This window comes from Blastomyces dermatitidis, assembly GCF_000003525.1.
Source record: "Blastomyces dermatitidis ER-3 genomic scaffold supercont1.1, whole genome shotgun sequence".
Classification (NCBI taxonomy): domain Eukaryota; kingdom Fungi; phylum Ascomycota; class Eurotiomycetes; order Onygenales; family Ajellomycetaceae; genus Blastomyces; species Blastomyces dermatitidis.
The window spans coordinates 337,945-353,842 of record NW_025544774.1 but is presented as its reverse complement, the minus strand read 5'-3'; the positions used below and the strand labels follow the sequence as shown (position 1 = coordinate 353,842).

At 44.4% G+C, this 15,898-nt stretch overlaps 3 protein-coding genes across 5 annotated transcripts; 1 reads left to right on the top strand and 2 right to left on the bottom strand.

Moving 5' to 3' along the window:
• The first annotated feature begins 5,656 nt into the window (after positions 1-5,656).
• Positions 5,657-8,490, top strand: BDCG_00017. 3 transcript variants are annotated; one of them, XM_045415523.1, is made up of 3 exons: positions 5,657-7,212; positions 7,314-7,418; positions 7,497-8,490. In XM_045415523.1, exon 1 carries the CDS (start codon positions 6,306-6,308, stop codon positions 6,510-6,512), a length of 207 nt encoding a protein of 68 aa, XP_045278989.1. In that variant the 5' UTR covers positions 5,657-6,305; the 3' UTR covers positions 6,513-7,212; positions 7,314-7,418; positions 7,497-8,490. The 3 variants fall into 3 exon arrangements, with proteins under 3 accessions (XP_045278989.1, XP_045278988.1, XP_045278990.1); XM_045415524.1 differs by having other exon boundaries at positions 5,677-7,212; positions 7,557-8,455; XM_045415522.1 differs by having other exon boundaries at positions 5,673-7,212; positions 7,314-8,479.
• A 1,636-nt stretch (positions 8,491-10,126) lies between these two features.
• Positions 10,127-12,153, bottom strand: BDCG_00016 (uncharacterized protein; the record flags this gene model as incomplete). Its single annotated transcript, XM_045415521.1, has 4 exons — positions 10,127-10,982; positions 11,219-11,321; positions 11,533-11,894; positions 12,029-12,153. 2 exons carry the CDS (start codon positions 12,151-12,153, stop codon positions 11,684-11,686), a joined length of 336 nt encoding a protein of 111 aa, XP_045271455.1. The 3' UTR covers positions 10,127-10,982; positions 11,219-11,321; positions 11,533-11,683.
• A 1,028-nt stretch (positions 12,154-13,181) lies between these two features.
• On the bottom strand, positions 13,182-15,794 carry BDCG_00015 (Ca2+:H+ antiporter; the record flags this gene model as incomplete). Its single annotated transcript, XM_045415520.1, has 13 exons — positions 13,182-13,218; positions 13,378-13,466; positions 13,543-13,596; positions 13,668-13,681; positions 13,787-14,006; positions 14,091-14,398; positions 14,467-14,499; positions 14,555-14,802; positions 14,855-14,896; positions 14,947-14,994; positions 15,050-15,113; positions 15,176-15,712; positions 15,791-15,794. The coding sequence occupies 13 exons, from the start codon at positions 15,792-15,794 to the stop codon at positions 13,182-13,184; spliced, it is 1,698 nt and encodes a 565-aa protein (XP_045271454.1).
• Between the last annotated feature and the right edge of the window lie 104 nt (positions 15,795-15,898).

Here is a 15,898-nt window from a genome sequence, read left to right as displayed (position 1 = left end):
TCCACACAACGGCGGCGGGCGGCGGGCGGCGTCATTTGAGTATTTACCGTTCAGCTATTAGTGGTGGAGATTTGCTGCAACCTGGCAGGATTTGCAGTTGATCGCGGGCCGGCCAGGAATAATAAGGGATCGCGCTGTTGGCATTGAGTTGGTCCCGCTGCTGGGCCCGTCAGCCGAAGATCGCACCAACGACGCACGCCTGTGCTACTCACTATTAATATTATTACTGTACTGTCAAACCAACCCGGCAACCTCCGGCATTTCTTCTCCCGCGATTGTGATTGTGATGGTGATGGTGATGGTGGTGGCAGTGTGTGTGTGTGTGTGTGTGTCTTCGAGCCGGAGCCCGCGATGGTTGATATTGATAATAACTGCTGGGCCTCCGTGGTGATCAGGGGAAATGCATTCCGTCTCCCAGCTCCATCGATCAAATAGGGCTGAACGTACTCTGTATGTAAAAAAGAATTCACTTCTTAATGCATCTGTCATCCTCAGCCCTTCCATACAATCAGGCCTAAGCGTAGACAACGCTCGTTATATCCGACGACGGCAATTATTGGCTCCTTCCAGCTGCTTCGACGGGGTAACTATAGATGTGTGGAGGGGGAGGGATCAAGGATCCCTTAATAATATTATATTACATACAGTATTTCCCTTTTCTTTTAAATCTCTCGGTCTTTTTGCGGGCGTCGAAAAGTCTTGTAACTCTCTGTACCTACGGAGTACAGTCTGACAAACTTGGATCGCCGCTTAAATAATCTGCGCTTCGGAGAGGAAGACTAATAACTTGGAATTTTTGTACCTGTAACCACTACATATTCCCTGCTCCCCGGTTATTGTTATTAGAGTCTTCGGGAATGCACATAATTGCACACGGTCATTGATGAATGTGGTGTACTCCGTACAGATAGATGTATGTACTGTACGTACAGGTACACGGAACATGGACATTGGACATGATATTCGAACCATGATTCTACATTTGTACGCAGTATGTCCCTTTCATTTACTCCGTATAATGGGATACATATGACATATGACGGCCACATAATCAATATTTATTTACCCAGGTAGGTAGGCTACGCGGACACCTTCCGGCCCGTGTTAAAGAAATAGAAAAAAAGAAATTCCATATGAACAGCTAGTTAACTATCCTATGAGAGATCTAATATTGGTTGGTTAGCCAGACATCACTTTTGAGAAAATAATCATAATAGTATGTAATACTGACAAAGAAAGACAGACAACAAGAGAGAGAACAAAAAAGAGAACAAGGCGCATCCTTGTACCGATTACAGCACAGAATTGTTCTTTTTCCTTCGGGTTTTGGTCTTGGGTGTTGTTTAGCTTTTCGTTTCTTTTCGTTTCGTTTCTTTTTTTTTCTCGGTTGATAATTTGACAGGCCCTTGAGGAGCCGGTAACTACGGCACGGCACAGTAGAGACTGACAGAGAGAAAAAGAAAAGAAAGAAAAAAGAAAGAAAGAGAGGGACCACTTGTTCGACGGTCTCAATATTTAGCTTTTCGTTTCGGCTTTTCTTTTGTCTCTTCCCGGTTGGCTTTTTTCCCACGTCCCGTTCCCTCCCCCCCTGGATGCTGCTGTCCACTCGGAGGACATGGGAGGGAGTGTGGCTGAGAAATCATCGGACAGGAGAAGCTTTCTTTTTTTTTTTTTTTTCTTTCACTTTAGTTAACTATCTTTTCTTTTCTTTTTCTCTCTTTTTTCTTCACCCGTTTGACGGCTATTCTTGACCTCTCACCACCACCACCACCCAATTCCCCAATGCTGGACAACGTCCAGTCATTCAACAGATATGACAAATATTCCGTATACAGGACAGGACAGGACACAATGCATGGGAAACGACGGGATGGAAAAAAGGCGATATATCTAATCTATCTAGATGAACGCCCTGGGCCGGGTTCATGCCCGCATGCCCCTTTGAGACGCCCCAAAAATCAGCAACCGTTATTTCCCACCTCTCACCTCAGCGCTGGCAAGGTCTGTAGGTCAAGAGACTGAGAAACTCGACAGGATTTTCCCATTTTCTATTTTCCATTATTTTTAGAACGCAGATTTTTGGCAAACAATTCAACGAGGTTCGAATAATAACAAGTTTACTAACTAACTCTCCATCCATTCCCCCGTTTGCCGTTTCCTTGGGTAGCATAGCATTGTTTGTCTTACATTCTACGCATGTCTGTTTCAAAATTATCTTCGGGTACCAAAGGAGCGTACCAAGGGAGCGTCAGAAGACTATCCGTATATTATTATAATAAATATATATATATATATATATGTAAACAGAAGTGATCCGTAGGGAGCTTTCAAATAATGGCCTGACGGAGTTTTCATATATTGTATCCATGTGTGCGTAAAAATAACTAGTATTAGAGGCAACTTCTTTTCTTTGTTCAAAACCCTGCAAGAGCACCAGCGCAAACAAAACTAGCCAGTTCTGTTCACTTTTATTCTGTTTTCATTCATCCGCGTTTGAAAAATGGGGTTTTCGAGACGATAGAATGCAATAGAATGAATGGGATTATTATTTTATTTTTTAAAGAAAAATTAACCTGTGGAAGGATTTCCCTCGCCAACCCCGAACAAAAACCCATCCCACCCTCCCTCCCAAAAAGCCCCTGAGCCAGTTAACCGTTTTTTTTTTTTTGTCTCTGTCCTACCCCCGGGGAGAGAATCAGTTTCCGATCGGCAGCCTCAACATCCCTGAACATAGGAAAGGGCTGACAACCGTTGGCCGCTGCTTGAAGCCACAAACCAGTCAAGTCACCACATCATCATCGCGCCCGGAATTAACCCCGGGACAACAAATCTTCGGCATGCATGGGTAATAACGATAATAATAAAAAAAAAATTATCCTGAGATGCTATTCCAGCCTGCTGACGAGAAGACTTCTATTTATTGGTTGGCGATTCCGATTTTTAGCAATACAGTACTGTGCACAGCGGCGTTCTCCACCTTGTCCAAGTAAATGCCGCTTTTTTTTTTTCCCACTTTTTCCCTCCCCAATGAACTGACTGACTGTGCCGATGTGCTCCCCGATCCCGGACCGAATTCGGGAACTCAGGTAGTGATTGGCTTTCCGAGAATTGTTGATTTCTCGCGCCAAAACAACATCAACTTCCAATGTTTAACTCTCGGGATCCAATAATCATATCGATTTGAACCCACTGACTCCCTCTAGCCTAAGAAAAACGGTGGCTTTCTCGGATGAGGATTCCCGCTTCTCGGCTTTCGAAGGCGGGCCAAGGTTGTATCACGTGACATCAATCACAAACCTCCGAGTAAGGATCTAGATCTTCAAAACAAAGCGCGTTAACGATAACGCCGAGCTTCAGGTCCAGGCATGACTCACTTGGCAATGATGACTGCTATTATTCCCAAACTAGAAGATACTAGCATGAAAAACTTCCGCTTAACCAGATTTCGACAGGATTAACTAATGATATAGAGAGAATTGCTTTTAGCTTCATCTCACCCCACAAAGCTAGAAACGCCCTCAATACGCGAATCTTCCGGCTTCACATATCCTGGAATTCATATTCTAGATCCCCGATTGGATTTCCGAGTGTCTCTAGTATCTCTAGTGCCACATCCCCTTCCCATATGATTTTGCTCTGCGGAGAAAAAGCTGACAAGGTTTCCTGGCTAAGGCAAAATCCAATATCCCCCCTTCCGCGTTGCCTCGGTTTGGGGGGAAACGGCAACACATAGATGGAGGGCTGCCGTTATGTATATGTATATGTACGTGTACTATAAGCCGTATACGATAACAACTCAGCAGCACCGATCAGCTCCGGAAAACAATGTGGGAGGACAAGGGAATTTACCTCTTGTCACACCACACTGTTATCGCCACAAGAATAACTAGAGACTAACCCCCCCCTCCCCCGGCCCCGGTCCCCCGCTTTTTATTCTTCTATCATGAGCCCTCCGAGCTGGCATTTTAGTCTTCCATCGGCTGCCCAGAACTGGAGCTGGGTAGCTTCGGTACCGAACTACGTGACCAAAATGTGGCAGGCGAACCTCGGAAACACAAACGAAAAGATGCCGGAGGGTGAAAAGTACATGTAACTAGAGGAGAGGAGAGGAGAGATAAGATATCCCCCCTATCCTCGTCTGCGACATGTTGAGCCTGGAAGTCCGTCAGCGTTGTATGGTGGAACCGCGAATGTTAAAAACATACTAGATCCCGAAGTAGAGAAATCAAACGAAACACTCATGTTTTGTTCTTTTCCCTCCGTTGTTGCCATTAGAAGAGAACTTTCCGAGTACCAAGACCTGCGTGAATCAGGAGCGCAAAATCTATAACAGCCTGCCTCTTTTCGGATGGCTGACTACCCGTCATCCCTGGGGAGGCCGGGGCGATTGAAAAATCTACGATTGTTTTTTTTTTTTTTTTTTTTTTTTTTTTTTTTTTTTTTTTTTTTTTTTTTTTTTTTGCCTTCATGCGGAATTAACTAACTACACGTCAGCTGAAACTGAAGATCCTGGAATAATCAGGTACGGAGATAATAATAATAATAAAAAAAATAGTAATAATAATAACAAAAATAATAATAATAACAACAAAAATAATAAAAATAATAATGCATAGTTAGAAGTTGGAACAGCGACACTGCATGCAAGGTTTCAACTTTGTATTCTGTTCAGAGTTTTTGTTGGTTTAAGTTAGTACTCTGAGTGAGAGAGAGACAGACGTGTTCGTCTGAGAACATGCAGGTGAAACTTATGCATGTGATTTAAAAATAGATATCCGATTTTTTTTTTTTAGGAATGGATAGTTAATCGTCGTTGTAATGGCTAGCTTGCACCTTGGCGCGTCCTTTATTTCTTAATTGATGGCGTTTGTTATGTACTCTGTATGGGCTCACATGTTATCTGGATCGCAATGTATGTGTGCCGTGGACAGGACGCAATGTTGACATAACTGGTGAAAATAGAGGTTAGGGATCTGTCTGAATCAGCGAGGTTGTACGAATTAGACGCAAGGGGATCAATCAGTGATATCGAGGAGATGTTTTATCACCTTGATAATTCTCCATTTATCATTTTTACCAACAAAGCAGCAAGAAGTGGATTATTACTTGTCAAGACTGCGCTTCTATTGCTATTTATAGACGACTATTTACCGTCCCATCTGCATATGCACTGCACCGCAGCACAACGGTCTGAATACAAGAATAGATTTCTCAAGGTACATACAGCTATAGTCTCAATATTCTCTGAAAGGTAGTGATATCCATCCCTCCCATATTCCCTCTCCCACATTCAACAGGTTTACCTAAAAATATCTGCCGGTCTGGCCGTACCATTGACTCCGTGGATTCGGAGAAATTTGATCCGACTTCTTTGAAATGGGTAGGAATACTAGAAGCACATGAAGAGGATCCAACTCTGAATGAACAATAGAGCATTTGATTTAATTCAGTAGTGTACGTGCAGGTGCACCATTTAGCTCCGGCCAATGGCGTCGTTGCTGCTGAGAAGTTAGAACTGGCATCGTAACCGTCCACCCCGCAATCGAGCTGGGTCATTATTGTCAAGCTGTGGGACAAACCGGGGCAAAATATCGCCACAAAAGTATCCACCCTGTTCGAAGCCCGTTCCCGGTTGTCATATCTTTTTTCTGGCGTGGAATCAATCCTCCTCTGTCGTTTCGATATCACATTTTTGTTCTACAGGCAACCTCGGAAGGATAGAGCGGGTAAATGTAGCCATGTGTGTGTAATGTGTCCAACCCCTCTCTCAACCGGCCTTGGCTCCTAGCTTGGCTGGAATTATTCAGTATCTGTCCATTTCGGCCCCGCCAAAGCTCGGTGTCAGGATATCGCCTCGCCAGCGCGGCATTCAAACTTATTCTGGCCGTCGGGCCACGGTCTGAGTTTTGATATGCACATTGCGAGGCCCGGTAGAAATCCGGCGAAGTTCTCCGTTTAGCTGCTCCAGGGTATGCGAACAATGGATCGCCGGGCTAAAGATAGCCTGCCCTTCTAGAGCAGAAGCCCATCTCTTACAGGGTGATACCCATGCTGTTAGAAGAGAGTTTTTTGCGGTTAATAGCCACACCCCCGCGCGCGAGGGGGCGCTGACGAACACCCACAAAAGCTCACGAAGCGCGATAGGTATTTGAAATATAATAATCAATTCGGTGACGCTCAAGTTGCAGTTCATTGGATGAGTGTTAGTTTTCTGACGCCAAGGTATTCGTGACATTGTTCGGGGACTTGTCATCCTCTTCCCTTTCGACGTTGAAAGAAACAACCACCTAGCCCAGTTTGTCACTATGATGAGCATTAGTTTCCTTCGACAGGCTACCGGAAACCTGACAGCTGCCCCATATCAAGATGAGCGACAACCTGCATCACCAGATATATTACTTGCAATTAGAGTTGTCCTCAGGGTTAAGGATGTCATGACAACCCCGGTCCATGCACTAAGTCTCATGATGAAAGCTGGGGTAACGATTGGGTTGTTAGAGCAAGGGATATAGCAAAGGAACACAAGAAGCACATCCAACACGGGCATTCAAGTGACCAATCCATCCGACCTCCCTTGTACCGAAGCGATTGTTGAGATGAGAAGGGGACTGAGTGGCAACTTCTAACCAGGGTTGCAGCGAGGATGCTCGTCGACGATGGACCGAGGAAAACATCCCAAATCAAGAATATGGACCTACCATCGCGCACTGCACTGCACCTGCCTCTGGAGTAACATGGTTCGCCCGTCTCATCCCATGAAAACTCCTGGTTTTTCTTTCTGATATGGTGTTCGGGGAGAATACGCTAGCGACGGGCAACAATGCTCCTTTTCTCAGATCGGAACGCGGAATTCGGAAGATTCGGCCTGCTAGTGGGCAAATATTTCCTGCGATAGAGAGAGGGAGGGGTAGCGACTTAAATCAACCAGGACTTCTTGATACTGAACGCCCTGTCGTTAACATACCCGCATCTTAACTGGCTGAGTAAACATGTTCCAAACCTCTCCTTCTAGCTAGCCCATGAATCCTGATATGATATACGTGGTTGTGATTTTCCGATACTGCACCCGAACATCTTGTCTTGAGGAGTGCCGCAATATCGCTGCACTGATGAAGCCGCCTGGAGCTGGGCATATTCGACAAGTGGGTAAGGTGTTTTCGACATTGAGTGGCTATCGGGACGGCGTGGGAATATATCCCTGCTGGATTGAGGGTGAGTCCAACAGTCAACCACTGACGCCCAGTCTGATTCCCTTTCCATTATCATGCGCATCTAGAAAGATTAAGCATGGGTTTGTTTGGGAGATGTTCTAGGAGAATGAAACATTAAACCTTGGAATACAACCTATTGCTTCACCACGAGTTAGTAAACTAATGAATGAGCGGCCCAAGGCATGATGATATGATGGCTCTGACAAGGTCAGTTGAGCGACTCCCTTCTAACATGGCAACGTCAGGGAGTCTTAACATGTCTCTCTTCGGCTTCCATTTTCTTAGGTTCTCGAGACCCTGGCTCTTAAATTGTCGGAACTTGGTCTAATCTTGATACACGGCAAGTGGAAGCCAAGTTATTAATATCCGTAGATTGCGCCTCGGAGAATTTCACCCTCCCGACTTAGGCCGTTCCGCATATCCTGGACCTGGTTCATTCCTATAATCTCCAACAGTGCGTCTGCTCTGATAAACAAGGTCGCTCTCGGTCAATGGGCCATTTTCTTATTTAACGGCCGGGAACTCAGAAGCACGCAATCCACTTTGTCTTCAGGTTGCAGTACGGGTGGTTCCTTTTCGGCCCCAGCGTATCATTTAATGATACCACCTTTCAAGCTCGAATTTAATGGTGCCCATTGAAAACCCCCCGCCTCAAGCCGTTTCCCCGGATTTATTCCATCGTTCGTAAAATTTGTCGCTTACCCTGGTAAAATGTAAAGGCCCGAGAAGGTTTAAGAACCATGCGGTATCCGCAGAACCCGCAAGGGAGAAAATCAGCTTGCCTCGGAACGGCAGGAGGGCGTTCGGGAGGAGGAGAGGTTACTGAGTGGCGTTCGCGTTAGGGCAATCATTTGCAGACCTTGCCATTATTTGTTAACGAAGTGGCTGCTGGTATGTTCTTGGCCATGACTGCTCCGCTGTAACAGTGTCGTCCGCTCGCAACATGGAGGGGGAGCTTGTAGAATATAATCGGGTGGTTTGAAAAAAAAAAAAAACAAACACACCGAACTTTGAAAAATACCTTCCATTTACTACTTACTATTCCCCGGTTTCCAATCTGTTCTCATTTATGCTGTGTGGATGTATTGGTATGTTTGAATGTGGACTCAATGATAAATAAGGATGAGCTGGCAGAGGCGTGGCCACTGCAATTCACAGCCCCTTTGAAAAGTAATCAGTCATATCCTGGTGAAGCATTCATGCATTAAGCTGATATCCCTATTGTTTTACTCATACTTCCAGAATACCATACTTCCAGAATACAGCCAGGAATCCCAGCAAACCGCCCTCTCTGCAGAGTATCGGCGAAATTCAATTGCTGCCGTAACATTTCTCTGTACAGTGGGTTTAGATTGAATGCAGGATAGGAAATGCCTCAACAACGGGGATTACTAGCTGTCACCATCATTCACAATGAGAGCAGTCAAAATCGAGAGCAGAATCGTGTTGATACTATTCTACTATACATAAAAAAATCACAATTCTATGAGTCTGATCATAGATAGCGCAATGATACTAAACTGATCTCATAAATGCTCGGATTTCTCAGAGTCATACTGTACTTGCCTGTTGGAGAACCATTGATTCAGGCAACTAAGCTACTGACCGAATGCTGACCTGAATGTATAGAGTCTTATATGAGAGAAAATGAATGTGATGGACAAATTATCCTCAAATAGTTGGAGGCTGTGACTTGATCTGAAATGTGTCACTAAGCTTCACCGAGAAGCTAACAGTCATTTTGAAGAAATCTCTGAATCAATATTTTAGGCCTAGCTTCTGTGATGTTGTTGAAGAACTCCCCGCCCCATAGAGCATATATATCAACTGTTTTGCCTGAAACTAGTGAATGATCTCCATCGAAGAACTTAGATATATGATGCGTATACTCTCATCTCAGCCTTCACTTCCTCTCCTCAGTCACCGATGAAGTATCACCAGGACCAGGAGCAGGTTCAACTAGAAACCCCCCAAAATATGAGGCTGCAATTGTGTCACTCAGGGGTGCCCAAACTGCGATCAATGGCGATGGAACATGTTGTTGAAACCGATAAACCCAGGCCCAGCAAGTAGAAGAGCTGCAGGGTAGATCTTCAAGTAAGTTGTCAGCGTTAATTAATCCAGCAGACATGGGTACAAATGAATGAAGATATGGATGGATGCTAATAAGAACAGCACGCAGTTTTATCCAGTAAGAGAATGTACGATGTCTAACAACTTATTCAATTAGAGGTATGTATGTGGTGGCGAGGAATGGAACAATGCTGATGACGGTATAGAAGTACAGATTTTGATATATAGTAGAGAAGACTGTTATTGACAGACCTGCTCCAGCTCGCAGGTCTGTTTGGGCACTATACATACTCTGATGTTATAAAGGGGCTATCTATTCCTCTCATATGATCAAGAAAAGTGTATTCTTGTGTACTTCATGCTGGTTTCCTTTCGAACCTCCCACTTTTTCTCTGTTCCGAAGATGAACATAGCAGCGCAGGACACAAACATGGCACTGGGACTGTGGTAGAAAAACCGCTTCTATTTCCATTTCCAACAAGGGCACGAAATTTGGGCTCCTTGATTCCGTATATCTCCGCGCACTTGAAGATAAGGAATGGAAATAGAAGATCTGAGACTAGTAGACACTCGAATCGCCTTGCTGGACAGATATAGAGAGAAATTCCCTGTGGCGCACAACCAGACATAAACTCTGTACGAATTAGAGGGGTGTTATCATTTCAAATGAGATAGCAACTATTGAGGGATGTAAGATAACGCAAAGCGCTGTCTGGGCAACATATACCGGTACCAACGATTTGAATGCCGTTCTTACTTGGCGAGGAGAAATGGAGATAAAAACACCTGGCGGCAAATCCAACCATAGACGACAGAGAGGGAGAGGGAAGAAAATATATAAAGAAAGAGCCGGGAGTACAATAATATTTCGGATATCCATTATGAAAAGTATCCTGGCGTCAAAGATAATACATGCTTTCCAGACTGATTGTGCTTGTTAAAAATCTGAAATTAGAGAATGCGCGCTCACCCGCAGACACATATGTAGGATTGCTCCTGATCAAGCTTCCATATGTTGCCAACAGAACAATTCTTCATGATGTCTTGCACTTTCCACCCGGAGGTTAAAGAAACGGGTATAAAGATGGACTTCCTCTGTCCGAGATTTATCCTCCTCTTTTACCTCCGCTCTTCATAGTATCCGACATGCTCCTTTTCTGTCTCCATCATGGAAGCCGGTTGGGTCTTGTCGGTTGAGTTAATGTATATATGTAATGTACATACATACATGTACCAACCGTGATTTTAAAGGATCTCCACTCGGAACTACCTCCATCAGGGAAAGCACGGTCCGCCTATGTCCAAAGGTAGGAAATCGCATAATGCAACTTCTCACATGAGAAGTTGACTTGATGCTGATGTCTGCTATACTTATATGTAAAAATTGAAACAAGGGACATTGGGAAGGTCAACATAAGTAGGGCATAGTAGGAAAAAGCAAAGGGAGAGCCAGATATTGAACCCAAGGCTGTCCCAACTCAACACGCCCCGAACATTTCATACAAAGAGTAGGAAAGTTTGAAGCGGAAGGATGGGATTACCTTTTTTATCTTTTTAATATCTCTGTTTGGTCCAAGTCTTTCATCATTCTCACAGGTACGTTCACTCCTTTGCGTACTCAAATATTTCCCCCCCAGTGGATGATGAAAATGTTACGACTTCGAGAACCTAAGTTCAAGATAAAACCCAAAAAACAATCTAACACCATTGCGTTAGCATCTTGCGGGTTTAGTATTTCTTAGGTAGGCTGGAGATTTGCTGTGGGTTCATGGGAAAGGGCCTACAGAAAGGCTGATCTCTCTGTAGTTTAACAGGTTCGTGCACAAACAATGTTTGCGATATGTGCTTGGGAAATAGAAAGGAGGGTATGGTAGCCGGTGGGTGAGTTGAGAAGGAGTATTGCAAAGAAAGAAAAGGGGAGGGGAACTACTTACAATGTTACGACTTTGAGGTGGAAAAAGTAGCTGGGCGACGGGCGGATGAAGGTGATTTTATACATGATGTACGTTGTATGACGAGTGCGGAGGAATTAGGCACCTTTTACCCTTTGTGCTTCAGCAATACCTGGTTAGTTGCGGAGTATGCAAAAAAGTGGAATTGTAGCTCAAGGAAAAGAATCTTAATCTTGATTGAAGCTGTTAAGTCAGACAAAAAAAAAAAAAAAAAAAAAAAAAAAAAAAAAAAAAAAAAAATTAAGAAGAACTAGAGGCCCTGGCCATTGCGGCAAAGGTGATGCGGAGTTCTTCACCTCTTGTAAACTGATTTCCAAATCACTCTTCGTAGTTTGCGTTTATAATACAACTATGCATTGTATCTCTCTGCTTTCTCTTCTTAATGTGGCGGAACTTCATATTTTGGGAGTTAACTCACATTAGGAACATCTTCCAGTAGCGGGCATCCTATTTCAGGACATCATCGACAGGATCTTGAGGTATGAAGCTATCCTCTTTGATTGCTTCGATATCTGGGAAATTCTGCCATACCTGTTCCAGGATATATTCAAGCGCCTCTTTGGGCAGGAAGCGTAGTTTTTCGGATATAGTGATCAATATAACCATGCTGATGGTAGAGTAGCTGCACACCACACCAGCGCTTGAAATCTGCGTATGGCTGCGAAGACACGACTTCAGATACTGCAACTAGCCTTGGCTTCTTGTCATGTGCTATCTGCGTAACAGTGATGCTGGGGTTTCATTCACTAAATTCATCTCCTTGTCGAATAAACGGTTGACCTTACGATTCACCTCAAAGAAAAGGTAGCTTCGTATGTGTCTATCCGCGTATAGTGTGGGCGAAAGGTATAGGTTGGCGCGCGGTGCACAGATGTCGTTGAGAATCCAGCATCATATGAAATATTTGAGCTCAGCATGCCTATGGTTTATCAGTTTGATGAATTGTTTGTTCCAAAGGGGTGAAGTAACGAGCCTGTACTTCCAGCCCATACGTTGGAGTAGGCTCGAATATGGCTCCTAGGAGCTTCTAAACATGATGCCATGGCATCGATATTAGCAGGGGATCTCCCCAGTTCTAATTTCGCGTAGTTGAGATGAATGAGAAGCTTCTTGTAATAACTGGCGATTGGGGTAGCAACGGCTGGATGTAAAAAGACCTTGTTGAGCTGACCCGCCACCCAACCAATTATCTTAGTTGTCATATTCATTTTCGCTGATTCCAGGAAGAAGAACACCTTACGGCGGTCAGCTTGTGCGACGCATGCACTGGATACGTTTCGGAATAAACGGCGCGCTGCAATATATCCATACTAAATTTAAATATGGCTTGATTCTATCTAGGGCGGGTGCGTAGGAGTTTCTCTGTAGGGATTAAGGGAGAAGCTCACCATGACGAAAGAGTGATATGGATCCCAGAGAATCTGTCACATTTTTTCTGGGGGTCGCCGTATACTACTCAGCTGGACATATTGAGGCGTGTTGGAGGAAGTTCCCTTGTTCCACGAGACATGGCAAACACAAACAATGTACGGAATCCGCTGAAGAATAGCTTGGTTGTGATTTTTCCTGTAGGTTTGCCAGAGGACACCGGCTCTAGCTTGGAGATGAGCTGGGAGACCTGACTTCGGATTTCATGAAAAATTTGTAGCTAGCAAAGTTAAGCGTTGAGACAACAGGCTTGCTCAGTATGAGGGAGCTGGCGGCGTTGGATTGGGGATTACATGCTTAGCTATTCCGGTAAATAAAAAATCTCCGACGTTCAGGTGTATAGGGATTTTAACAACACAAGTGCGAAGGGGTTACCGACAAAAAAAGAGAAAAGTCCACTATGGATCGAAAAACAACAACAGCCAGGCTTGAAGAATTAAAAGGTATTGAGGCGGAGTAAGGGGCTGAAAGGATCCCAAAGAACAGAATTTGAGGGTAGCCAGCACTCAAAACACAACTAAGGAGCGTTGGGCTCAGATTTTGCCGGGTAAAACCTATACAATTCATGTTAGATTGCTCTGTTATCTCATATTTACTAGGGCTATTAAAATTATCGTCATCTCAAGGAGGGAGGAATCTTTTTTTTTTTTTTTTTAAAAAAAAAAAAAAAATAACAGGTTAGGAGAGGGAAGGAAAGAATGAAATAAGCTTACCAAGCCGCGACCGAGATAATGAGGAAGAGAATCATCAACAACACACCTTCTAGCCAATTTGACTTGCCATCTTGGATTAAGTAGTTTACCTGTTGTGGAGTAAAGCAAGTTTGTCAAACACGAACAGGAATGCAAGCAACGGATTTGGGAAGAAGGTAAACTTACTAGCAGCACGGAAACGAACAGTACTGCAATTTGAAACCCATCAAAGTATAATGTCTATTCACAGTATTAGATAGCGAAACGCTTACAATAAGCGTGAAAGGGGAAAGAGAATTTGGGGCACGTACCATCTCATCGATGCCTGGGGTTGCCGAAACGAGATAGAAATCAGCAAACAACAAACATACGTTTATAGTGGCTAGGAATTCGGGTTGAGAAGTGTGGCAGGGTCGACAAGCCAACATACCAGCAATCCACCCAATAACTACGATGAGGGGAACCACCAAAAGAGCAATTTGCATGCTTGACCCAACAGCAACCCCAATGGAGAGATCCATTTTATCCTTAATCGCAACGGTGATGGCCGTAGCATGTTCAGCTGCGTTGCCAACAATTGGAATGAGAATTAATCCCACGAACGTTTCTGAGATGTGACCACGAGTGGTAATTGCATCGATTGAGCCGACCTTCACAATGTAAGGTCAGTTACCTAATCCGTCATGCTCAACCAGGCCGGGCGCTTTAAAGTTATAGAAAGACAAGGAACGTACCATGGCCTCGGCACAGAGGGCCACCAATGCTGTCGATGCAGCAAGTGTAAATAAGGCAACCCAGATAGTTAGTTGCGGTTCTTCCTTGTCATCTGGGATGACCATGGAAACGCGTTGAGCGTTATCTCCGAACATTGTGGCAGAGATGCCTGCCCCAATCTGTGCAATGCCTATGGTAGCGTCACCAGTTCCGACTCGCCCACGTCTTTTCTCGACTTTCTCACTCGGCTTATTGTACATTTCCATGTGAGATTTAAGTTGAAAAAAGAGATAGCATGCATACACGACAAGTAGAATCACGCTCGTTCCTAGAGATATGTTAGGGTACAGGAATAAAAAGTCTTTTATGTTCTTTTGGATTTAGAGTGATAGGTACCTCGCGAAAGAGGTGCAATTCCGGCTTCACCAGCTATATAGAACAGCAAATTAGCGTATATTAGCACGATGCACGATGAAGAACGCACCGTTTGACCATGCGTGAAACGCTGTCGGGATTATAAGACTTCCGACGGCCAAGGTGAGCAGACTGGACGCTGTCTGCGCCACAGTGACGTTGAAATTTTGTTCAAGTCGATTTATACCTCCAAGGAAAAAGGCCATTCCCAAAACCAGTAGCAGGTTTGATAATATACTGCCGATAAGGGACGTTTGCACGATGACGATTTCACGTTTAAACAAGGCCAGGAGCGACACAATGAGTTCCACAGCATTCCTATAACTGGTTTAGTAGACGTGCTAGGGGGTAGGACGCTAGCATTACCTACCCGAATGTTGCGTTGAGCAAACCGCCCACAGTTTCCCCCGTCCTAGAGACAAAGTTAAAGTTGTTCTGGTGATGTTAAGAATAGAGTAATACCTGAGAGCAATTTCCTCCGTAGCATAACTTAGCATCGCGGCAAGAGGGCTAGAAGTATTGTTAATGGAAATAGTTGGGCTGTTTCCTAAAGGAGAAGACGTACATAATGGCAATGAAATTGATAACAAAGATTGCAATGGGGTCAATATGCGCATGGTGAATCGCGACTATAGATGGAGTTAGCAAGTTTTCATGCATGATAATTCCGGGTAAATTCATAGAAGCCTACTCCCGACGGGGACCATGACAAGCAAGACGTTAATCCAAGAATTTAGCAGGGTGGCCTTTAATTGTTCGACAGCCGTAAATGCTTGTTTATCTTTTCCAGAATCCTCAGGCTCTTGTGGTATCATACTAGCCGAGGCATGGTTTCCGCCGCTTTTGAAGAATCTCCGTTTATTAGAAGCCCCCGTTCCTAGAAATTCATGCTGTTGTTCTTCTTTCGACGTCGTCAGAGGTGCAGCATTAGTCATAGATCCTGCTCGTGTCATTTCAATAACGTCACCAACAGATTTTCTTGATGCTGGAGGGTTGGTATGTGCATGGCGGGGTGCAGAGAAGATGCTACCCATCTCTTCTCGCCGGTCCCTCTCAGATCTCGATACAGTATTGCTTTCTGTCTGTGCACGTGGTAACCCATCTTCTGCACGAGATTCAGTTGAGCGCATAGAGCGGTATCGGAATTTTTTGAAAGGGTTGTGGTAGGACGTTGCTTCTCCATCATCATCATACCAGGCCAGATTCCTGGCTTGACGTCGGTGTATATCTTTCTCCACCAATAGAATAAGTGTCAATCCACAATAAAGAAACCGCCCATCGGAGATCAGAAGCTGAAGTTACGCACGCATTGTTGGAACTTGGTGGGTTATGCAAATAAGTACTTAGGTACTTGGGTATCTATGGGAGGTCCAGGTCCCGTGTTGGAGACACCTAAAGGCGTATATAAGTGTAT